Below are 24,340 nucleotides of genomic sequence, written 5' to 3'. Positions count from 1 at the left end.
CCCCAGACTAGTTGGTCAGTGTGCTGGGAAAGTGTTGTGCTTGTACTGTCCAAAGCCCTTATGTGTGCACCTTACCTAAAAAGCTAGCTATAAATAGATTGGCATGGTTACTGTTATTGTTTAGCCTGCTGGGTTTGGTGTGGGACACACTGGGGGTTTTCAGCTGTTATTGGGCTGTGCTGGGCTTCTGGAATGGAAACACAGACACACACAGGCAACTACAGAACCCCCCTCAATCCCTGTAACATATGGGGGAAGTGTTCTGTAATCAGTGGATAACTTAGGCAGGGTTGACAACACTGCTTGGGATATCCGTGCAGCGGAGGCAGGGAGTTACCAGGAAGTGGGGAGCTCAATAGATTTCTGGCAGGATCGAGGTTTTTTTATGTTCTAGCAGTGTTTTTAACAGAGACAAAGCATGTTGATATATATATGTATTGCAGAGATGTACTGTGTTCTTTTTTATTTTGCACAGACATACACTTTAAATAGGACCTCTACATATTTTGATGTCCATTTTACTTTTACCATCTCTACAGAACTGGAATTTAATTGTTGTACAGTTTGACATGACATCACAAATAATTAGAACGAGACACGCCCCACCCCTTTACACACACGCACAGTAACAATACTGAGGAATGGACTGCAATGTGTGACATCTGTCACCAGGAAAAGCATATAGAGCACAGAGTGATCTCTTTCATAGTGTTTTCTTGTGCTGGAACAGGTCATGTTATGTAACTGCATTCTTCTTCTTCTAGTGACGTCTCTGTAGATATAGCAGCTGTTGGTGCAGATGTATACACTGAGCTTTATATGAGAAACTGTGCAACGAGGTTCCCAACACCTAGTATGATGATAGAGATATGTATGACAGCAGAATACCACGTGAGTCGCTGGTTGCGATAAAGAGCGATCATATGGATCAAACAAGGGTATACAAAGACAAACGCGAGGCCGCAGGCAGCTCCGGAAAACCTGGGAAGGTAAAAATTAAATAATCACAACGCTGATAAAATAAAGGTACATTAAAGAAAGAATGTGTACTTAGGGGGAGCAATGCCAGGCAATACTAGCACTGTGTTATCTCACATCAGCAACTGCCTGGGAAAAGCCAACTTCTCCAACCCTTTACCCCCTATCCCCAGAAGGGTCAGTCAGGGAATTTCTAGGGAACTTGAGGAGCCCTACAAACATATGACCATTCCTAAACAATCATAACTGGCTGCATTGGAACAAGAAGACCTTTTTTCTATGGGCACCATTGCTGAGGACTGGACAATTCCCAGGTGACTGGTAGCCAAATAGACATACAAAATTCCAGGCTTTCCTATTGTCATCAGAAGCATATATTTCCTAACTCCTTAAATTGTCTGCTGGATAATAGATTAGGTTGATTGGCTATGAGTAAGTTGTAAGCGGTAAGATTACCAACTGATGAAAAACAGGAGCAAGGAAAAAACAAAGCAGTGGCTCAAAACAAATGATCACTTTACACCTTTCTTTCCAAGAACAGCACAGAGGTCTAACTGGATGTGTAGACAGCAGGTTCACATTGTTTTCTCCCATTCACAGGGTTTCTCTATCATACTTTTTATGTTATATGAGGTTTTTTTTTAAGATTCTCCTTAAAAGGTCTATCAGTTTAAAGGGATGCTGTCAGCATCACTGCTAAATTACGGCAGAGTTAAAGTGACTATGTTACTGAGACCAAAATCTAACACTCACCTACCCTGCTTCCTGTACTGCGGATCTACACTGTAGTGAAAATGCTGGCTGAAGAATCTGCAGAATCCGACACTTCCAGAAGTGCCAATTTCCTAGTACCCTACTAGCTCTACGTTGGTACTGGACACATCTCTCATCAGGCAGACGATGCATGTGAAAATGCTCACCAAGCTCGCTCCTTTATGTAACAGATAAGAGACCTTGGCTAGCATATTGTTGCACTGCTTACGTACTCTTCTGGGTTTGACTACAATGGAGCCATCAGTTGTTCTGTCACTGTGGAACCTGTTTTTCAGCTTGATGCACTGCATGGAGTGCACCTAAATTTATGTATATTATTTTTCATGGAGATCCCCCAACCACTTCCTTTAACACACACCAAAAAATGAGAAGAAGAGAACACAAACTCTCGTAAGTTGGAGAAATCCTAACATTGACGGCTGTTACCTAAACAGGTATTTCCACTGGCAGACTTTCTCACAACACTTGTTCCGATAAAAACCCTAAAATTTTGGATTACACCTCACTTTCTATGTGACAATGGTCACCAATTAAAATAGGGACAGTGGGCATAGACGTTGGGGAATGGTGTTAATTGAAAATAGATCTGGATATAGAATTGATACACCATGTGTACTTAGCTATGTTATTTTTTATTTTGTGTGGATATACAGTCATGGCCAAAAATATTGGCACCCCTGCATGTCTGTCAGATAATGCACCACTTTGGGCAGAAAATTGTTGCAATTACGTCTTGACAATGTTGTGCACAGTGGAAACAGGAACATTAAGATCTCTGGAGATGGACTTGTAACCTTCAGATGTCCATGCTTTTCCACAAAAACTTGGAATGCAATTATTTCTTGCAATTTGGAGAAGGTGTCAATAATTTTGTCCAGTCCATTTTTGGAGTTTTGCGTGGAATGTGTCAGATTTGGCTTTTTTTCCCTCCACGTTTTTGTGTCATACCAATACAAACAAAAGGAATAAACATGAGAATGCCTAAACATTTGTAATTGCAACAATTTTCTGCCCGAAGTGGTGCATTATCTGACAGGAATGCAGGGGTGCCAATATTTTTGGCCATGACTGTACATGTTATGCTGCAAATCTAAATGAGTAGACTGAAATGAAAAACTCCTACCTAATAATTCCGCCGATGTTGGGGTAGAATTTCGCCATGACAACTCCCACAGCAACAACAGCTATGTTTAATCCCAGAACATGTAGAAAACTGGAAAAGAATGTACATGTTAATATATGTGACATAAACATTTCAGAGATCTCTTATGGTGTACTATCTATATACAACATCTAATTAATAAAGGGCTAAACCCCCAACAAACTGCATCACAAATCAGACATTTATTTCCTGGCCCGCTTGCACTTGTAGCAATTGCAGAGCATTTGAGGAGGCTTCTACTTTTCATTCATCTCCTGGGAACATATGGATCGCCTGGAATGTGGGTACCCCTAACATTCCGTGTAGATTAAGGGCCTGTTCACACATGTCTATATCCCTACAGGGAAACTCTGTTCTGCTGTTGCACATAGTACCTTAAAAGCCCCATGTCTTGCTACCTACTAGTCTTCCGTGGTGGCCTTGTGGGTCCCTGGAGATCTCTCTCTCCCACTAACCAGGCTACACTCTACCATGCATAGCAGCTCTCTCCTTACAGACTCTGACAGGTCTTCTCGAGGTTGTCCGACATTTCTTTTGGCTCTCCTCAGGCTCCTCTCTTATGATTCCTGGGCTCTCTGCCCTGCTGTCCATCCAGCTATGTCCTTTTTTGTTATGTATAACAGCACAATTCCTGTTATACATACACAACTGCAACATAATGTATTTTTGCAATATTCCGTTCTGTAAGCAACACCTTATTTTCTGGCAGTGCCCCTCCCGAAACTAGACTCTAGATCCGCCCCTGACTTAGCATGTTTTTTTTAAATATAGGACATGCTGCATTTTTGTTTGTTAAATCTCTATAATAAGTGTTACTACCATGCAGAAAGAAAAAAAAAGAGGCAAATCTGCACAATGATGCCAATAGAAAAGGCATAGAAATGTGAATGAATCTGGTTGTAAAAGGTTTGTTAACAAATGCATCAAAAATGAATCTAAAACACATGCATACAGGCTGAATACATACATTTGTCAGTACGATGGCAGGAGTAAATAGTTCTTGTGACCAAAGCATATATATGAAGTCACCTGTTAACGTCTCACCTACCTTGGATAGGTGTTTCCAAAGATATGTCCCAAGAGTTGTACTCTAACCAGATATCCCAGCAGTGGGTACACTGTCATCATTTGAAACAGTAAGAATATTCTTGCGATAAATGACAGGATGTCATTGCTGGGAAAATTATCTAGAAAGTTCTAGATGGAAAACGCAAAGATAAAGTTACATTCAAGAAACAGATAAGATTATGAGCTTAACTTGTGCAAATCAAAATAGCTTGCTGAGAATAATAACAATCATCATGATTTAATGTCCAACTCAAACCAAAACTTTGTTTTTCTTTTTTAGTTAAGAGTGGGGAAGGTTTAAATCCCTTGATGTTCTCCTAGAATGGTATTTTGGTGGCTCAGGCCTAACATCACCAATATCCAAGCCCAGATTACCTCTGCTAAGGATGTCCTTATTTTAAACATACTGCAACTGTGACAGCATTGTGTAAGAATAATGAACCATCAAGTGATCAGAAATCAATGTACTGGTTCAAATGCTAACAAAAGGATTAAATGTGATTCCTGCTAAACTGAACTGCAAAAAAATAAATAAAAATCATATTTATAGCCATACACTTATCACTCATCCATCTAGATCATTTACAAAAACATCCCCCAACTGCCCAGTGAAATCTATAATGTCCATTAGCATGTTTTATATTTGGCAAGGCTGGTTCACACTTTCATGGATGCCACACAGCCTCCACACTTATCAGACGGATAATACTGTTTTACACTCACTTCTTGAATGCATTCTTTATCCAGCGGAGGGGAAGGAAATAAGCCAAATATCATGATGCCTACATACATATATGTTAATCCAACCAGCAGATAGGCAACTGAGAGGTCTCTGACCTGTAGGAAGAAAATTACAAATGTCATTTAATTATTCACTATTGCAAATAATAACTGAGCTTCTCCTCCTCTTCATTGGGGAATTCTCTAAGCCCCTCCATCCAAACTTTACATGAAGGCTATAGCTGGGCCACTGATCCTGAAAGTCAAGGGCAACTACCCAATCAGGCCATATTATTAACCTTCTTAAAGCCCAACTCCAACATTTCATTTTTTAACTTTTGATAGAGTGAGGAAGGCTTAAACGTCAGGTATTTATTTCTGTCTGTGACCCCTTTAGGGAAAGTTACCCTTACTTCATGTTCCCGTGAAGCCTGTGTAAGGAATGATAGGTGTGGTAGTCACTGGAAAAGGAAAGCACGGATATCATTAACATTGTGAAAAGTTCTCAGCCTTCTTCCCTCTACCAGAAAATGTGCTTTTGTTTGTGCACAAAGAAGCTGTGTGGTGAGGAAGATCTCAGGTGACATTTGACCCCCTGAAAGAAGCGGATGTGTCAGCCTCAGATAGAGTAGGTAAAGCTAAAAAAAAGTAACAAACAAGTCCTTCTCCTCTGTTCTCTTTTTTCTTTCTCCCTTCCTAGTAGCCCTTTTGGGACTGTTTTTGCCTTTCCTCTTCCGCCCCTGAGTCCCCTGGTGGAGATTCCTTCCGAGAGTTCTCCAATGGGTTTCTAGGGGCTCTATTTTTACACATGGTCTTATCTTTTATGTTGTTACCCCAACTGGCAAAATTATAGTTGGACCCCATTCAGTTATGTTGTCTATGTATTTTATTTCTCCATTTTGTTACATATGACATTTGGTATTTCTCATTCTGTTTGTCCTATTTTATTCTGGTTTTTCATTGTTGTAACCAACTATTCATTCTTTAAGAATTAAAAAAAAAAAAGTAACAAATATAAATCGTTCATAAGACAGCAGACTTAGAGTAGTGTACAACTGAATATTCAGAATCATGTCACAGTTCAGTCTTAATTAATGCTCTTTAACCAGTTTAGGACCTTGGGTGTATCCCATATTGAAACGGTTAAAACAAGTTCATGGCTGCACTAGCAGCCATTTCTCTTTTTTGTTTTGTTTTGCATGCTCCCAGCACTGTAGTAAAAGTGATCTGGACAGCTGTAGACCTGGGACTTGCAATGTGTTGCACCTATAAAGTTCTAAGGCTCTTCCACTCCTGGAACCACAATAAACACTGTAAAGATAGCGAACGGGAGTACACTGGGGACCATCTGTCTGCTTCCCATATCTTCTGCAGAGTTTGAACTCAGAAGTGCTCAGGTCTGAGCAATTCTGGGTGCACTGCTGTCAAAATCCCACAGCTAGATAAACATCACAGTCTGTAGAGGTCTAATAGCCCCTTGATGTATCCATAAAGAGTAATTGTCACCTGCCCAATGCTGTCACAAATGGGGGCTTGTTATCAATAAAGTTAGAAAAATAAATAAAAAATTCTAAAATAATGAAGTATATTAAAATAAATTGTTACAGCATTCCCACACACGACAACGAAATGCATGCGTAGTGCAAACTGTGATTTTGTTTGCAGTTGATGGAACTTACATTATTTTCAGGGTTCCTGTTGTTCTTTAGCAGCGTGATGATACAGTTGTGAATGAAGAAAGCAAGTGTCAGGATTCCAGTTAATTGCGGAAACGATAACCTAAATTCTAATAAAAGAAAAAAAAAGTTATCAGGTAAAGCTGTTCATATGAGCGAATGCTTAAAGAACTATTTATATATATTTCATCCATAAGTAAAGCGGTATTCATGCATCCAATATCAAAAGTGTGCAAATGCCGCAAGAGGGCTTCCAATGGCTGCCTCCTACCATATAGAGTTCAGGCAACAAGTTGCAGCACACTTCCTTCCAAGCTTTATTTAAACTAACATATACCTTGAAAGTGTGCAGTTGTTTAGACAATATATATTGTGAGGCCTTGGCGGGCAGAATTGTGGATGGTATATATGTGTCACTGAGATTTCTCACATTGTGAGGGGGCTCCAGGATTTATGACTGCTGTAGAGAAAACAAACTTGTTTTCTCAGAATCTTAATAAGTTTTATTATAGAGCCTGGGGGCTTTGTAGAGCTTTTGGTGGGAATAAACCTCCATTCCTGGGTACACAACTCACCTGGCAGCCAGACCTCATTATTAGTCTCAGCTGGCCACAGGCCTTTTTGTATATGATCTGACTGATGCTCAGTGCTCCCTCACTCTCACCGTGGGAGCCTGCTGCTTGGTGAAAAGGTTGACTGCAGACAGAACATTAAAAACGTACATGTGCTACCAGTTTGTTTTGGGGAACCCATTAAGGTTAGTCATAAACTGACCCAGTTTAGTTAGTGGCTCAAATAAAACTGTTTGTTTGCTAACGTGCTGAATGAAAGTGCATATCAAACATGCTTGGATTGCTCCTGGGCGTTCCTTTCTTGCACATTATTTACCGCTGCCACTGCCAGTTGAGCCTGCCCATCCCCCCAACAACATAAATAATAATTATAAAAATATATATACAAAATAATATCAGTTAAATATTCAACCATATTACATATATTTCATACCAGGAACAAAATATTTTTGGAGTTCATCCCATTGAAAGTCAAAGTGGAATCCAATGCGAGCAGCTTTATATGTAATTAGTGATACCAGGTATAGTACAGATGTGGTGCCTATAATGGGAAAAAAAATCAGATTATACCATTTTTCAGAACACACACTAATAACATACTGTTTTTCATCCCTGCACATTATAATAGTGGTCAGTATGAATGTGTATGGGCTTGGTGCGAACAGAGTTCACCAAGCCCTCGCAAAACTCTCCTAGCCCAATCAGCTGCGACCAGGGCATTCCCCACCCCAAAACTACATGTGCACCAAGCCCACACACATCCCTATTAGTCAGCAATGCAACAGTATAGGCACTAGGGTCCTAGATTCATATTCCTGGCATTGCCATATCTGTACGAAGTGTGTACAGTCTCCTCATGTTCAGACATATTAACATAGGATGCTCCATGTCCTCTATCTAAAAAAAACACCAAATATTAATTGTAATTCTATTAACAGTTGTGTAGCAAAAATGTAGCACTAGGGCCTGCCTTTCTGGTACAAATCGAATAGATTGTTTAAGTTGGTACTCAAATTAGTGCTGGTAGATCTAGAGGAGAATGTACAACTGACTGCAACCTGTATGGCCAACTTTATATGTCTCAGAAAGTCTTCATCAGTGGATTTCCCTGCAGTAATGTATCTTCTTCTCTCACAAGTCCTCACCCACCCTCAGCTGGTCTCTGCAACGTGGTATTCAGTATAAATTGTTTTTCCATACTGTCCACACCTGTTGTGCGCTCGCCACTCCCATTGTTAGTATAAATAATGGAGACATCATTATTTGGCTTTACTATAGCCCTGGTAGACTTTTCTCACCAGTCTTCGAAAAATATATGTCAGAATATCATTCAACCTGTTAGCAATCATGTAAAGCTGCAAAACATAACCTTTGAAGCAGGCTTTTGAAGCTTTTCTGGTTTCTTTTATAAGGTATTTATTGGTTTATAGAACACAAGATAGCACACAAGAGACATGAGAAGTGTATTAAATAGGGCTGGTACTGATTAAAATTTTCGTGTTCGATTAATCGAATTATTTTTTAATCGATTAATTATAACGCACATACAGATCCAACTACATTGGCACAGCAATGAAGTAATAAAATGAACTAGGATCACACTAATCCAGCACCTTATTAATCTCACGTGCCCCACTCAATATGGCCGTCGCTTGAGTCGGGCAACTCAGAATGATAACGTGCAGGATTAGTGTGATCCTAGTTCATTTTATTACTTCATTGCTGTGCTGTATGTGTATAGGCCAATGCCTTGGCTGGCGCTCGTGCAGAAAGTTCCTTGGGCAAACTCACCGGCCAAGTGGCTCCGTCGGCTAACGAAGGGAAGAGGAGTCCGGTGACGTCACGGACATCGACGTCACCGGACTCCTCCCCCCTTCCCTTCGTTAGCCATCACCGGACATTCGACGTCACCGGACTCCTCCCCCTTCCCTTCGTTAGCCGTCGGAGCCACTTGAGGAAGGGGGGAGGAGTATGGTGACGTCGATGTCCGTGACGTCACCGGATCTCCGACGGGACTCCCGGAAGCCGGCGGAGAGGTGAGTGTTTTCATTAGCGATCAAAAGAAATTTAATCAATCAAAAAGTTTAACGATTAATCGAGAAATGAATCGTTAATTTCCGTAGCCCTAGTATTAAATAACAGGCAATATGGACAAGATCTATCCGGAACAGGGGGATGCTGCATAGAAGATATTGGCTTTTAACAGATGCTCTAGATCAGTGGTGGCGAACCTATGGCACGTGTGCCAGGTAGGGCACGCGGGGCCCTCTCTGCTGGCACGGGAGCCCAGGTTCAGGAACCCCCAAAGCAAATAGCCTTGGTACGCGATCCGGGCTGGTCGCAATCAGGCAGCGGACTCTAAACAGAAGCATTAGACGGCTGCTTCCTCCTCGCTAGGACCCCGAGAGACCCTTGCGATCGGCCGTCTAATATGCCTGTTTAGAGGTTGCTGCCTCTGCCTGATTGTGACCCTGTAATGTATTGTTGGGATTTGTAGTCTTCTATAGTTGACGGTATTCTGCATTGCTGTATAATATATTGCTGAGATTAGTTCCTTTACAATTTGGAGTCAGTGGCAGAGCTACCAGGGTCACAGCTGTCACAGTTGTACTGGACCCTGGTGCTCCATCACCGACTCCAAGGTGTAGAAAGACTGTTCGCTTGCATTGTGCTGCATGACATGTACCTTAGTAGCACACTGCAATGGAACACTCATTAGCACAGTACAAAGGTACGTCTTGTATTGTATTTTTCTCCTAAGATTTAAGCACATAATTAGTTCAGACAGTCGTATAAAGTGTTTTCTGAATAAATCATCAGTATTCGGGTCTAATTGCAGGGTTGGCACTTTGAGACTCATAAGTTGGTTTAGTGATCCAGTTTGCGCACTCTGGCTCAAAAAGGTTTGCCATCACTGCTCTGGACAACGTCCTATCTTAGCAAATGGGCAAGTAGATCACAGATAGGTGAGTTTGTAATGGTGGTTGAGCTTACAGTAGCAGGAAGTATAATAGGAAAAAAGGGAAGTGAATAAGATATTGTTTTAGTAGAATGTTCTAGAGTTGGGAGTGATGGAAGAGAGTGGAAGAAAGGAGAGAAAATAAGAAAGGGAAAAATAATTGGGGGGGGGTTGTTGGAGTTATAGACAGAAAAGACACAACCAAGCTTTTCAGGTTTATACCTAAGACGTTGAATTTGGCAAAAAAGGATGGCGATCGGAAGTTGAGAAGCGGCAGAAGTATGAAGATCAGATAAAGTGGAACAGTATTTGTTTTACTCCACCACGTCTGGAATACCGTGAATCCTGTACTATTTCCAAAAACGAAATCCACTGTTTCATTTGATGGTGTGGAATCTTGATTATTTGGGCAAATAACTGTAGAGAAAGGACAAAAATACACATGATATACCTTTATCAAACTTATATACTGGAAAATTACATTTTTCTAATGCAAGCTAAACAAAACATTAAAATCATGGAAATAATTCATATGATATCATTCTTGCAAATCTTGATATAATGCATTGCTTACACTAACCCTGGAAAATGATGACAGCTGTCAAAGCACAGAGGGGACTGTCTCTTGATGCCTTTGCAGTGACTGTCAACATAATTCTGGCACTGAGAATCCTCACTGCAGCAGCATCTCCCTGCTGTAGGATGTGGACTACATAAAAAAATCTGCTAATAAAAGGTAATTAAAAGGACCTGCTGCAAGTTTCATTTAAAAGAAAGAAGATGAAACTGTAAGTAACTAAAATAAGATGTTTGAGGGAAACATTATTCATCTGTGTCCGTTTAAAGGATACCCTGTTCCCACATCAATCCATTAGAAAACATATTTCCCATAGGATATTACGTCCAGTTATCTTACATTATGTATCCAATCCATCTGGAAATGCCACCCTATGACAGGCAGTTTTAAAGCCAGAGCTGTACATATAACAGTGAGTTATTGGCTGAAGGAAGGAAGGAAGCAGAAGTTGAAGCCAGCATAGGCAGGAACCTGACACACTTAATAGGGTAGAATACCAAACTTGCTGTATTCACACCCAGTCAAGTGCAGATAAGTCCCCCAAGGAGCCCCCAAGATATATAGGAAATTGTCAAGTGGTTTAACTCTCCAGCATCTCCAAAAACAGATGTTGGAGAGGTTTGTGTGGTTTGACCCTTTAAAGATGTTCCTGTATTGGGTAATTGGGTTCTGAGTTGTGTTTTCAATGTGATAATTTAGCTTGTAGTGACAGAAGGATTTATTATTTAGAGATATAAACAGAGGAAGTCATTTAATAGTTCTACTTTACCTTTATCACTACCGTTTGTACTTAGTCCCAGCTCCGTAACGTTGACATGATTTACAGAATCTGAAACAGAAACGTATTTTAAAGCATCTCAATTCACATGAACCTGAAAAGGTAAAACAAAAATGTTATTGTTTTCTTATCCAATTAAATAAAGTGACTGAGCTACAGGATTAGTGACATAATCAGAAATAGCCATTTATCAGTAACACGGTCACATCTATAATCTGGGGTTACCAATATCCGCTTTAACAACAGTTCTAATGAATATTACTGCTGATATCTGAGCTGTTTGACTGCATTTGTCTATAGAAGAGTGAGGAATATTGTTACTCTGTATAAAACTGACGAATGTCTGAAAGAAAAACCTCTGCATTGTCTAGTGCAGTCAGACTGTTGCTTTGACATTTGACTAAGGCGAGTTACAAAATGAAAGACAAAAATGTTATGTATGTGGCTGGTATGGCGACACTTTTCATTTCAATGCTTCATATATGGAACCCAGTTTGATTTCTTACTACACAACTCTTTTTACATTTCCTCTGTTGGGACCTTCTTTTTCATTCTTGTTTTTTGGCTGGGGCAGTAAACAATTGATTACAGATAAGCAGTAATCTCATACCCTATGCAACCTATGACTTCTGTATTCTTATGCATATATCTTCTATATACCATACAGGACAAGAAATATGGAATGTGATATTGCTATAATTGCATTATAAATCTTAAGTATTACATGTTTTCTTTCTGCTGTCAATTTTTTATGATGAAATAACTATAGGGACTGCATCATATAGAAATGTGAAAAAGTAACACACCCCATTGAGATTGTTGACTTAATCAACATATTTGAATAGATCTTGATTCAAATATTGCCTACAAATAAAGGTGATATACTTACATGGAAATGACACATTAAACTGACAGTGCATTCATTTTCATGATCTAAAAGAATGCAGATTTGTCATAAGGAAAAGTAAAGCCCTGATTTGATTCCTAAAAATAGCTTGAAACAGGCAGTTCGTATGAGGAAACCCACAAACCTTGTGCCACTGGAGGAATTTTATGTGGAGAAGTTGTCAAGAGAGACGATGTCAGAGACCGGTGGGCAGTTATACAAAATGCCTAAAGGAAGTTGTTTCTACCCAAGGGGCAATACCAGCTTTTGATGCCAAGGGTGCACTTACTTTTTCCACATTACAAAAATATACCATACCATACGGTATATCATACCAAAATATATCACTTATCTGTAAGCATGGTTTGAATAAATATCCAATGTATGCGTGTTCAAATATGTTGACAATGAGTCAACAATTTCCATGGGGCGTACTTTATTTTTTACATGACTGTATGTAGGCCAGGTTGCATGCAAATATTTAACATTTTTTATGTAAGAAGCAGTCATCCCTGTTTTTAAGGGCATGTGGGACTTCTATGGGGTTGGGTCCATAAGCCAGAGAGAGTCCCACAGAAGTCTAAGGGGCTGTAATGCATAGGCACAGGCAGGATAGTGAAGACTTGCGGCGCTACATATAAACAAACAGTGGAACCATTGCCGTCAGATTGAGGCAAGTCTACTTCTGTGGAGGAGGAGGGTAGGTCAGGGGATAGGGGGCAAAAAGGGTAATTGCACTTTAAAGTGCACTTATCCTTCAAAGCAATGCAGGTTAATGCTATAACGTAGATTAATGTGTATGTGTGCAGCTTTTTTCTTGAGTTTTCTGCCACTTCGAGTTCTCTTTAGAATACTTTAGCTCTTTGCCTCTCTTGGCTTATCACATGAAGTGTGCCCAGCCCTCTGAGCAGTCTGAGAGTAAGCTACTGTTGTCACCAACATGAATATATCATATATTCCTATAGAGAATCCACAAGTTAGTTCATGATTAGTGAGAAAGTCTAGCTCAGTATGATTGTGTTGTTAATAATTAATAATAATAAAAATTAAATAATACGTTTTGTCTCTTGCCTATGTTAGCTAACATGTGGAGGCTTTGTGATATCATAATGATCCACACAGGATGAATACTGAAATTATTACTTACTATAAATAAATTTTCCAGTATTAAATAGAAAGTTGGACATTAGCACCCAATAGACAATCATTGCTCCAACAAGAGACACCAGAGAAAACAGGAGGCTGGACCACCGTCCAAATGAGCCAAAATAGTACTGGCAGACATCTGGAAACTCCCAGCTTGAGGTGTCAGTAGAAGCTGCAGAAGAACAGAAAATCATGTTAATTTAATCTGGCAGTGTGACCGATTCAAGGATCTCTAACTGGTGCTTGACGAGTGCTCAACACCAAGCTTAGATTGGCTGTACAGATCCTTCAGCAGACTTAAAATCCATATCAAAGATCATAGTACTCTTCTTCTTTTCATAACAAAAAGGGATTATCTTTCCACAGAGCAAGCATAAAGAGAAAAAAAACTGTTGTGACTCAGGTGGAAGTGTCAGAAATAACTGGTGTTGGTTATGCCGACGGCAGATGCCTATTGTAAGCGATCTCTGTGCGGGCGGCTTAACACATTTTTGAACTTCAGTGAATACTAACATGCAATATGTGTAAATTCATACCAGTACATATAACTATCAAAATACCTTGTCCTAACAAAGAGCCCATTAAAAGATGGTGCAATATTTTCCTCCAATCAAAGATTTCCCCCACAGTACTTTTTTGCTACCATTAGATGTTCTCAACCTACTTTGTCCTACATCCTGAGCCCAGGTTGTTCTGGGCCCGTCCCCAGCCTGTGACTGGACAGTGAAAGGGGAAGCAGAACAGTGCTCATCACTCTGTCACTGTGCTTTCTCTTCTTATCAGCAAGCTTTTTGTCAGAACATAAACTGATTAACTCCATGTACTGCTTCTTCCTCTCACACTCCAGCCCTGCTGTACAAGGACTGCAAGAAGCTGATAGCAGGTTAAATTCATGTATTTACACTGCTTGCATTAAAAAGAGGTTTATGTTGCATCAATGACCACAGAGCAGTATTTAATTGAATCTTGTATATCTACCTGGAGTTCAGCTTTAAAGTCAAAGTATAATATATATATATATATATATAACACACACAAATGTTGAAGGGAATGGATGAAATTCATTAAAACATAACACTCACATATGTTCCCTCGTGATTTCAAAACTCTGAAGCAGCAGTAAAGTGTTAAAAGGCCCATCAAGAAGATTATAACAACTCCAGTAGTGAATCCAGCCTGAAAAATAGAAAGATTTTTTTTTTCCTAATTGTATTTGTATTCAATTTTATGGTTACATAATGTCATCAAGAAACAATATCAGTGGGCGTAAAATTGGTAATAAATAGGGATGCACAGATACTTTTCGAGTACCAGTGCAGATACTTGGCATTTTCCTGAGAACTACCAGGGTTGCAGCGGTTACAGCTGGGACCTGGCTCTGGCGCTCCACCACTGTCCTGAAATCATCAGTCTTTATTGATTTAGAAAAACTGTCACATGACAATAAACAAAAATGTATCAGTACTCGTACTTGTAAGTACTCGGCAAGTACCAGTACTCGTACTCGCAAAACTGGTATCTGTGCATCCCTTTATTTATATTTATAAAAACAAAATCGTACATTAAAACCGAGATGTACGAATCCCAGGAGCTCCGTGTGCTCCTTACAAATGACAGCTGCCTCCTGAATTTTTCTCTAGTCTAGTCTTGGAGCTCGAAAAGTATCGTACATGTACTTGTACCGAGTACTGTACTTGGTATCTGTGCAACCCTAGTAATAAAGCTACATTTCATCAGCAGATTAATAGACATATTTCAGTTACAGTCTTCTGATGTTCCATATACCTCGAGGCGTTCTATAATATTTGTATCCAAGCAACTGGAAAATATTGCTTTGAGTGAAATACAATGTTAAATATAAACTGGGTGGGAATCCTGTAAACACATCATGGAAATATTAAAGAACTCCGGACAAATAAAAAAAACTTACCCTTGCAGTGGGGCTGCCCCCGCACTGCAAGGGTTAAGTGTTCTTCCTGTCTATGTGACTCAAATAAAGCGGTTTTATTTACCTGATCCTCAGTCCTGCCGGCTCCCTCCAGGCTGCTAGACAGCTCCCCGCAGTCTCTTCTCCCCTGGGCCCCGGTGGTCAAAGGACTGCTGACGTCATCACGTCTTATGCAGGTCCATTGACCTGCAGTAGACATGAGGATGCTGAGGGACACTCCCATAGCCAGAGCAGAGGGGGAAAGAGGTAAGCGCTGACCAATGTGGGAGCTGGGATCAGGTAAGTAAAACAACTTTGAGTCCCCTAGGCAAAATGAGCACTTAACCCTTGCAGTGTGGGGGGTTCTTCTTTAAAGAGTAATGTTCAGGGCAGTGCGATACTGGAATATGGCCCATTTTGCTGCCGTGTTCTACACATTTAAAGTCACAGGTGAAATGCTTTTATGTCCATGTTCTGCAGCTCTCTTGGCCTGAGTGTCACAGTTCCAGCACTATGAGGGGCCTGTGAGACAACAACATCCAGGCCAGGGCTAAGGATGTCTATTTATACAGTACACTCATACAGACAGTGAAGTACATCAATTACTGTCCTGACCTCCTTTTTGACATAGACACCAACAGAAACACTTTCTTTGTGCTCTGGTGGGGCAGCTTTCTACACCCAAAGCGTATAGGGAACATCACCACTGGTGACGCTCCTATACGATTTGTGCAACAAGCGGCGCCATGTATGCTTACTTAATTGCAATGTGTTATGTTGTATGTGTTATATGGCCTTTATATGGACATTGGAGCTGGACACAGAGAACACCAGCAGCTGTCAGTAGGGTCCTTACACTATATACTATACATTATAATTAAAATAAATATGAGTATGAGCATAATCAGAGTATTGGGAGATAATTCAAGGCAAGATAACCATTTTAATAATGACTGATCTTACCCATATAAGAAATCTGGTACTAGGGCTTCTCATCAAACAGATCTTTTAGTTTACAATCTATTGGAGGAATGCGTTTCTTGTAAATGTGAGAATATTTTCTTTGGGATTACCTGTTTTATACCCCAGGGAATACTGAGTATTGATGTTCCCATCATGGTATTCCAGATCATAAATCTACCAAAAAAAGCAATGTTCAGCATTATAAATACAGACAACATATAGTGAAAATGTATACATGTCTACATTATAGGCAGAAGGCATTAATTTTTGAACCTAGGAACCATTCTATTTCCTTGTAGAAACTGAATGATCCAGTCAGTAAGCCATAGTAAAAAGTTACAAGCCCTAAAGTGATTTAAAAGTCCTATTAACCACTTGATGACCGGGGTGTTAAACCCCCTTCCTGGCCAGGTCATTTTTCAGTGTTCAGCGCTGTGGTTCTTTGACTGACATTTATTCCGTCATGCAACGCTGTACTGAAATGAATTTTATACCATTTTTTGGGGACAGATAGAGCTTTCTTTTGGTGGTATTTAATCACCACTGGGCTTTTTATTTTTTACTATATAACAAAAAAGGTACCCTAAATTTTTTTTAAAAACTGTTTCCCTATGAAATGTTATGAAACATTTATTATCATCCCAAAATGTGTGTTATTTTACATTTTTTTTAATTTGTGACTTTCTTTTTACACTTAACTTAATTGCTAACACATAGGGGACTAAGAAACCCCCTATGTGATAGCCACTTCACATAACAGGTCTTCTTTATGGAGACATCAGGGGTCTCTAAGACCCCCTAGGGACCCCCAGAGAAGCAGAGATCTGCTTCATCAGCTTCTCACCGGCATCTGTAACCAGAGAGTAACACTGAATGCAGGAAGTGATGTAATACACATCACTTCCTGCATTCGGGGACCGAGAAGAGATCAAAGGGAGTTGTGTACTGAACTCCCTTTGATCTCCACTGAGTGTCGCCGTGCCGGTCCAAGCCGCACCGGGCACAACGGAATTTGGGACTCGCAGCGGCGGCAACGAGAACGGCAGCAACGAGGACGGCAGCGACGGAGGTACGGGGGAGGCGCACACCCGCAGCTAGTACATCGCTTGAATGTAAACAGCCATCGCTGGCTGTTTACATGCTGACAGTTTCCTCACTCGTGTACGCGCTCTCCCGCTCCTATAAGGCTCCCGTCCAACCGTTCAGGAACGGCCATGGACAGGAGGTGGTTAAAATAAGTCATCAGCCAGCATTAGGCAGCCTTGCAATTATATTTAGTAAAGCTAAGAAAATTGCTGCATTGTAGATGATTATTGTGATCATATTCTCCCACAGCACTCCTTGTAGTACAAGTGCTGAGCGGTGCCCATAGGCAGCAGACAAATAGATTTGGTCTGCCTTGCACTGCCCATCAATTTATTTGAGCCCTTCAGGCCCTAACCAACTGCCTGCAACTGTCAAAGCGTCAAAGTGTTTACCAGACAAGACTGCCTAATTCTGGTTGCCATTTTTGTTTTGTTTTTTTACAATTATATTTAAATGCTAGGTTTACAAACATACATTGTAACAATGCTGGAGTTCTTCTCCGAGTTGTCTCCTCCGACAATTTTAAAGGCACTTCCAAGCGGACTGTAAACATAGATCTCTTCAGGTGCTGGGATGACATGATCAGGGGCAACCTGAAAGCCAAAAAAAAATATTTGAAACACAATATATTGTATCACATAAAAATCAATGAGTAAGACCCCTTTCACACGGGTGGTCCGATCAGATCCGTCTGTCAGTTTTTCAAGCGGATCAAAACGGATGCCCAATGTTAGTTAATGAGCAGCCGTGTATAAACAGACAGGTGTCCATTTACACTCGGTTACCACTGACTCTGGTAGGCCCCATTCACACTGAGCGATTTATCGAGCGATTTTTGCAGCGATTTCGCTCATATTTCCACGCGATATCGCTCTATGTAGCTTCTCCAATCCATTTCAATGGAGCTGTTCACATCTCGTTGCTCAATATCGCTCAATATCGCTTGTAGCTTGTCGCTCCTACATGAAGCTTTTTTTCAAACGATTTCGAGCGATATTGCTCCTGATTGCATACAGCCCAATAGGGACAAGTCGCTCAATATCGCTCGTCGCGCAATCTCGCTCAAAATCGCGCGATTTTCATGACGCTCAGTGTGAATGGGGCCGTAAGGTCTGGAAAAACAAACTGATCACACTAGTTGCAGGTTCTGACTCAGGTAGGTTCAAGGAGAAAAATGGCTAACACTAGGCAACCACCCCTCCTATGCATTTGGAAGACTGTGCACAACAACAGCAATGCACAGTGAGAAGATACTTAAGCTTTCCAGTTCATCCATAACAAAGATCAAACTGTTGGGCTACCATCAATAGCAATCATATTTTACTAGTAAAGTAAAACATCACCATTTCTGAATTGAGAAAGCTGGTTGGATGACCAGTGAAACATCTTCAAGAAAAATACAGCAAGTCCAGTTGCTTTGACTCATTTTTTACAGATATCACCAAGTATTATTTATACTGTATTAAGGGAATTATCTGACAAGCTGAAGTTATCTCCATTCAAACATGCTATGTTTGAATAAAAGGTCAGATAGTGCTATACAGAGGGAGGATGACGTGTCACTATGTTGAATGATTTAGTTGTTTAAGTACATTTTAACTTGAGCTATTGAGCACTCTAAACATCTAGCTTTTTACAACAAGGACAGTAAGGAGAAACTGCACAAGAATGTGAAATGAAGTTTAATAAATATCCAATATTTACCTGACTAAAACAAAACATTTCTGAATGATTCACAATAAAAATAACTAAACAAGTAAAAGATGCAGTTTGTATTTTTTTTTTATATTTAAGGAAGAAAATATTAAAGATATTTTAAGTAAAGGCTTTTTAGATAGAGTAAGGGTGGGTTTGGGGTTTTATTTTGCCATCTGCATCTCATTAGAAAGATTTTCCTTCACTTCCCATCCCTGTAGACTCAACAGGCAATAAGAGGATATCTTTTCAATGTGAGGTAAATCCCCCTATTAACCAAATGTCACAGGAACAAGTGTTTGCATTGAAAGATTCACCTGCCTTCCTTTCCTGGAGACTACTCAAAATTTTGGATTTATCCTCACTTTTAATCCCAGTAACATTGGTACACAGGACAATTTACAGAGTGAATCTCCTTGATGTAGACACTAAGGACGTGCATGGGCTTGGTGTCAACCAAATTTGCCCAAGCAAAATTGTCGGTGGCACATCCCCTTCCCAGCCCAATCTGCTTTAGTCCTGGAGCTGAGGCCACAGGAAAATGGTGTTGTCCTGCGTCACTCTTCGGGCTGTGTAAGCCCAGCCGGGGACTCTGCTCAGGTATTTGTCAAGAACATTTCAGCAATCTGAAGCAAGAACAGTTCTCTGGAAGCCTGTGCTAACTCCCCCTTTAACCAGTCATATATGAGAAGTATCCAGGCTCACTACATCTACACCAGGAGCCCAATTGTTTCCAGCTAATTTTTTTTTTTTTTTGAAGCCCGTGGATGCGTGCAAACAAAAAACATTACCCCTGTGAACAAAAAAAAGTGAATTGTGAAATCACAACACACAAAAACGTGCACGAGGGTGCTTTGGTCCTCTCTGATGAGAAGGGCCACAATTTCCTGAACCCCCCGGGGCGCAAGGCTCCTGACAGGGACAAGAACGACTTAGGTCCACCTACCCGAAGGCAAGCAGACCCAGATACTCTGGGACCTGCCAAAACAGGTCCACCGAGTACTTGGTTGGGGGCTCCCCCGAAGGGAGACCCCCGAGTGGGAGGAGAAAGGGGGCCCCATAAGGGTCACAGAATCTCCTCCCCGACATCCGGAATGGGTCCCGAAGGTACACACACCATCCGTCTTCTATGAAGTCAAAAAGTGCCAATCGTGCATAAAAAAAGTGCATAAATAATCTAGTGTCAGTGCACAACGCTGACAGGCCTTAGGGGCCGGAGTGCAAAAATATTCCCCCGGGCTAGCCATAAGGCCTGCCCTGGAGGCGTATTGCAGAAAAAGCAAGTAGGTGCCGTGACTAAGTGCACAGTGAATCACTTGTGGGGTCCCACACCCTAGTCATTTTCTGGCACCCCTGGGACGCCTACCCCAGGGGGCACAGCACCACGGGCCTCTGCCGCTCCCCAGCCCTCCGGCCAGACAAATGCAGCTCCATTCCCACCAGAAGGCATTAGCACCAGAAGGATTCCCTCCTACAATTGGGGAAAAGCCCGGCCTGGGGAACGGACTAGAATCAACCCAGGAGGAAAGGAAACCCCTCCGGAACCCACCTATCACATCAGGGAATACTAAGCATCTCTCCCTCCGTTTGTGGCCAGAAGGATCGATGCCTTTCTCCCCCGAAAACTGATGAGAACATATAAAGCGTTTTCCAGCTTTTTTTTTTTTTCCTTTACAGCCCGTGGAGCATGCTTGAAAACGAATCCCCTGTAAAGAAAAAAAAGTGAATCGTGAAATCAGAACACACTGAAAAAAGTGCACAAGGGTGCTTGGTCCTTCTCCGAAAAGAAGGGGCCACAATTTCTCAACCCCCCGGGGCGCAAGGCTCCTGACAGGGGCTAGGACAACTTTGGTCCACCTACCCAAAGGCCGGCAGACCCCGATCCTCCAGGACCTTCCGAGACAGGTCCCACAAGTACTAGGTTGGGGGGCTCTCCCGAAGAGAGACCCCCCACAGGTGGGAGAAGACAGAGAGCTTCACAGAATCTCCTCCCTACATCAGGAATGGGCCCCGAAGGTACCCGCACCCTCTGCAATCTGTGGGTCAAATTTTCAATCAAAAAGCGTGCCAATCGTGCATATAGTGCATAAATAAATCTAAAGTGCCAGTGCACCACGCTGACAGGCCTTAGGGGCCGGAGTGCAAAAATATTGCCCCGGACTAGCCACAAGGCCTGTCCAAAAGGCGTTGTGCAGATTATGCAATGAATGCCGTGTCCGTGTGTCAGTGAATCAGTGTTGGGGTCACACACCCAAAGTGATTCTCTGGCACCCCTGGGACACCACTCCTAGGGGGCACAGCACCACGGGCTCCGCCTCCTCCCAGCCCTCCAGCCAGACCAAGCAAGCACCCGCTCCCATCAGATTTACCCCAGGAATTACTAAGCCGCCATCACCCTCTCTCCATAGACGACGACGGCCGTTCTGTCCCCTCTGAAACTGATAAGAACAGATACTACACTTGATCTTAGCCAAAAGGCCGAGAAGCCTATCTGCACAGAACACCTCTATACTCAGCAGAGTGTCACCATTGCTTCCCAAAATTCTCCGGGAATGTCCTCATGACCTGTCAAATATATCAGTGTGAGCAAGAAGAGAAGAGGAGAACTGTGAAATCTGTAGTGGATTAATTTATGCGTATGCACTGTGGGCTCAGGATTTGTAGGAAGGCTAGCCATAAGAAGCAGCTGTGGAAGGAAAGGGCAGCCAGGGAAAAATGCCTTAGAGAAATAATTTTATTTAACAAAACGCAGAGCAGACTGCTTGATAAAATGACCATGTCCTTCTGGAAGAGAAGGGAACTCCTAAGTTGACAATCCTTACCTGACATATCACAACTGCACCAATCTGAAGGTGTAGGACCAGTTTCCTACTTGTATATCTTTACTAATGTATTGTGAAATGTAATGTGAAACAAAAAGAAGCTGTGGCTGGGACACAAAAGAGCTGTGGGGCAGGAAATGGTCCAGCAACAGCTGACTGAGCCAGGAACACCAAAACCAACAATTTTGCTCAGGTGAAAATGGTTTGCACCAAGCCCACACACATCCCTAGAAGACACAGACAGCAATAAATTCCTAATAGGGGTTCTAACGCCCTCTCCATTGTACTCCAAAAATGTTTATCACCAGGTCCATCTGGATTGGGGATAAAAGCAATATTTGACCAACTTTGATAATATACAATAATGATTTAGTGCCCAACACCAAACAAAATACTTTCTTTTGTTTCAAACATAGTGGACATATAAATGGCTTGTCAGCCTTTATTGCTGCCCATGACCATATAGTTGAGAATTCCCCTAATATTCTATTCCTTTGACACTAGAACAAGATTTGAAGGGAAATGGCATCAGCAGGACATATGCACAAAGAAAGCAACAATAAACTATGGTAGGATTACAAACTAGAAAGCAATATAATTACCCATTATAACTTACCAAAGTCTGTTCTGAGGGAGCACCTAACTTCCCATAGTAATGAATACGTTTGTACATGGCTGAAGCGTGGGATGTAACCCGTGAAGGGTCATCGTTAATGCCGGTAACAACGGATCGGTCAATATAAAAAGGCCTGGAAAACAGAATATGAACGGCTGTTAAATACTTACAATTGTACATGTTCTAACAAAAAAGACCCAACAAAAAAGAAAGTGTGGACATGTTATATCAGGCCCTATTAACATGTGGACATTTTGAATATGCATGCGAACAGACAAGGGAAGAAAGATGATTCTGCAACAGAATTTCTGGCTCAAAAGAATGGTCTAGAAAACGTTAAAGAAACCAAAACTGAATGCCATGAGTCTTTCTGAACAGATGATTTGATGGAGATTGCTCGTACCAGTGAGACTTGCAGTCAGGAGGTAAACCATCTTTATACCAAGCTAAATTTTCTATCATGCCTAAAATGAACTGATGTGAACATTCCCGAATATCTCACAGTCATTGGCTATCTGGATCATTACATACTGCAGGAGTTATATTCTCTTCAGAGTGACCCTGTTTGGCATACTAGGGCAAAGATGAAAGGATTGGCCAAGCACACCCTTTATGGCCCCATTATGGACACCTCCTTCGCACCTACATAAAATCAAAATTGAAAGTAGAAATAGGCTGTGAAAATATAAAAACACACAAACAATAGTAACCACACTGGCTAAAGTCTGTAAATGTGTTTTTCTATTGAAAAATATACTTTATATATAGATATGTAAAACACAAATACCTAATCAGGGTACAATCCACCCTGTACTGCAATACAGCGCAATAGAACACTACACAGCGTAACGGGAGGACACAAACTAGCGTCCTCCCGTCACCCTAAGCTCAGTATACCGCAAGCTACTGCCCGCGGTATACTGAGACGCCGCAGCTGAAGTGGATCCCAACAATTATGTCTGGATCCGCCCAGGTGCGTGAGTGACAGCTGGCTCTGCCTATCTAGAGGCAGAGCCAGCTGTACCCACCCCCTCCCCCGTCCAATCCGCCAGTCAGCGCGGGCGGATCGGAGCGGGGGGAATCCAGCCCCTTCCCTGTCAAGGCAGAGAGCCGTGACAGGATCGAGAGGTGAGCGAACGCCGCTATGTGTTCGCTCACCTCCCGATCTACTGAGCCGACCTGTGACAGTCTCATTGTCACAGGTCGGCTAGAACTATGAGGTGAGTGAAAAGCCTTTAAAGCCTTTCTTCAACTGGTCAAAGGCTGCCCATTCATGGCACAAATCTTCTCCCTGACTTGCACGGCCAGACCTGACAATCCCTCTTCACTCTACTGACTGGAAAATCTACCCGCTTTGCTACTGCCCCCCTGAAGAGTAATCTGTGCTGGCTTGCTTTGGAATGGGGATTCCACAGGGAGCATGGTCAGGAATGAGCTGAAGAGGCCGCTAGAAGTAGGACGGTAGCTCTGGCAACCATTCAATGATGATACAGATCGGAACGGTGGATGTAGCCAGCAGCGGACACCTATAATCGGGGAACTCTGTTAATGCATTAAGAATTCACAGAAGTAGAACGCAACAACAGGTGGGTAGTGCTGGCACAGATATCCGTGTACAGGAGAATGCCAGTAGTGAGTTATGAAATGAGGATGAGACCTCCTGATGGGAGACAATGCATTGCTTGAAACTGTCTTTGACCAGGAATGATCAGGGGAAAGCGCGAACGCAGTCCCCCACTACCACAAATTATGCAGTCGAGTCTCCCACATTTGGGGAAATCGCAAGGGTCAGCACACCCAGAGTGCAATGGATGAGCCTCGCCCTGGGAGAACCACCTTCATGATCATGGTATCTCCCCTGCCAGGTAAGTATGAGGTGGAATTGACCACACAGTGCTCCGTAGTCTGGGCACACCTCTGATAAGTCATGGCGGC

The 24,340-nt window shown here is 41.8% G+C and overlaps 1 protein-coding gene across 2 annotated transcripts; it reads right to left on the bottom strand.

Moving 5' to 3' along the window:
• Positions 1–606: 606 nt before the first annotated feature.
• On the bottom strand, positions 607–22,532 carry SLC38A9 (solute carrier family 38 member 9). Of its 2 annotated transcripts, XM_018574499.1 has the most exons (13): positions 22,406–22,532; positions 17,747–17,865; positions 16,297–16,360; positions 14,379–14,472; positions 13,298–13,468; positions 11,256–11,315; positions 10,132–10,326; positions 7,384–7,491; positions 6,382–6,488; positions 4,706–4,819; positions 3,963–4,111; positions 2,876–2,965; positions 607–981 (listed from the first exon to the last, which is right to left on the bottom strand). In XM_018574499.1, the coding sequence occupies exons 1-13, from the start codon at positions 22,460–22,462 to the stop codon at positions 816–818; spliced, it is 1,494 nt and encodes a 497-aa protein (XP_018430001.1). In that variant the 5' UTR covers positions 22,463–22,532; the 3' UTR covers positions 607–815. The 2 variants fall into 2 exon arrangements, with proteins under 2 accessions (XP_018430001.1, XP_018430002.1); XM_018574500.1 differs by lacking the exon at positions 7,384–7,491.
• Between the last annotated feature and the right edge of the window lie 1,808 nt (positions 22,533–24,340).

This window comes from Nanorana parkeri, unplaced genomic scaffold, assembly GCF_000935625.1.
Source record: "Nanorana parkeri isolate BGI_ZX_2015 unplaced genomic scaffold, ASM93562v1 scaffold3002, whole genome shotgun sequence".
Taxonomy (NCBI): Eukaryota; Metazoa; Chordata; class Amphibia; order Anura; family Dicroglossidae; genus Nanorana; species Nanorana parkeri.
The sequence above is the reverse complement of the archived record's forward strand: the minus strand, read 5'-3'. Positions and strand labels throughout refer to the sequence as shown.

Excerpts from the sequence above, each read along its gene's own strand:
- SLC38A9 (XM_018574499.1), bottom strand. The coding sequence starts at position 22,462 with ATGTACAAACGTATTCATTACTATGGGAAGTTAGGTGCTCCCTCAGAA. Across the intron at positions 13,469-14,378 it reads GAAATCACGAGGGAACATAT|CTTCTACTGACACCTCAAGC; the intron begins GTGAGTGTTATG and ends GTTCTTCTGCAG. Across the intron at positions 982-2,875 it reads AACATCGGCGGAATTATTAG|GTTTTCCGGAGCTGCCTGCG; the intron begins GTAGGAGTTTTT and ends TTACCTTCCCAG.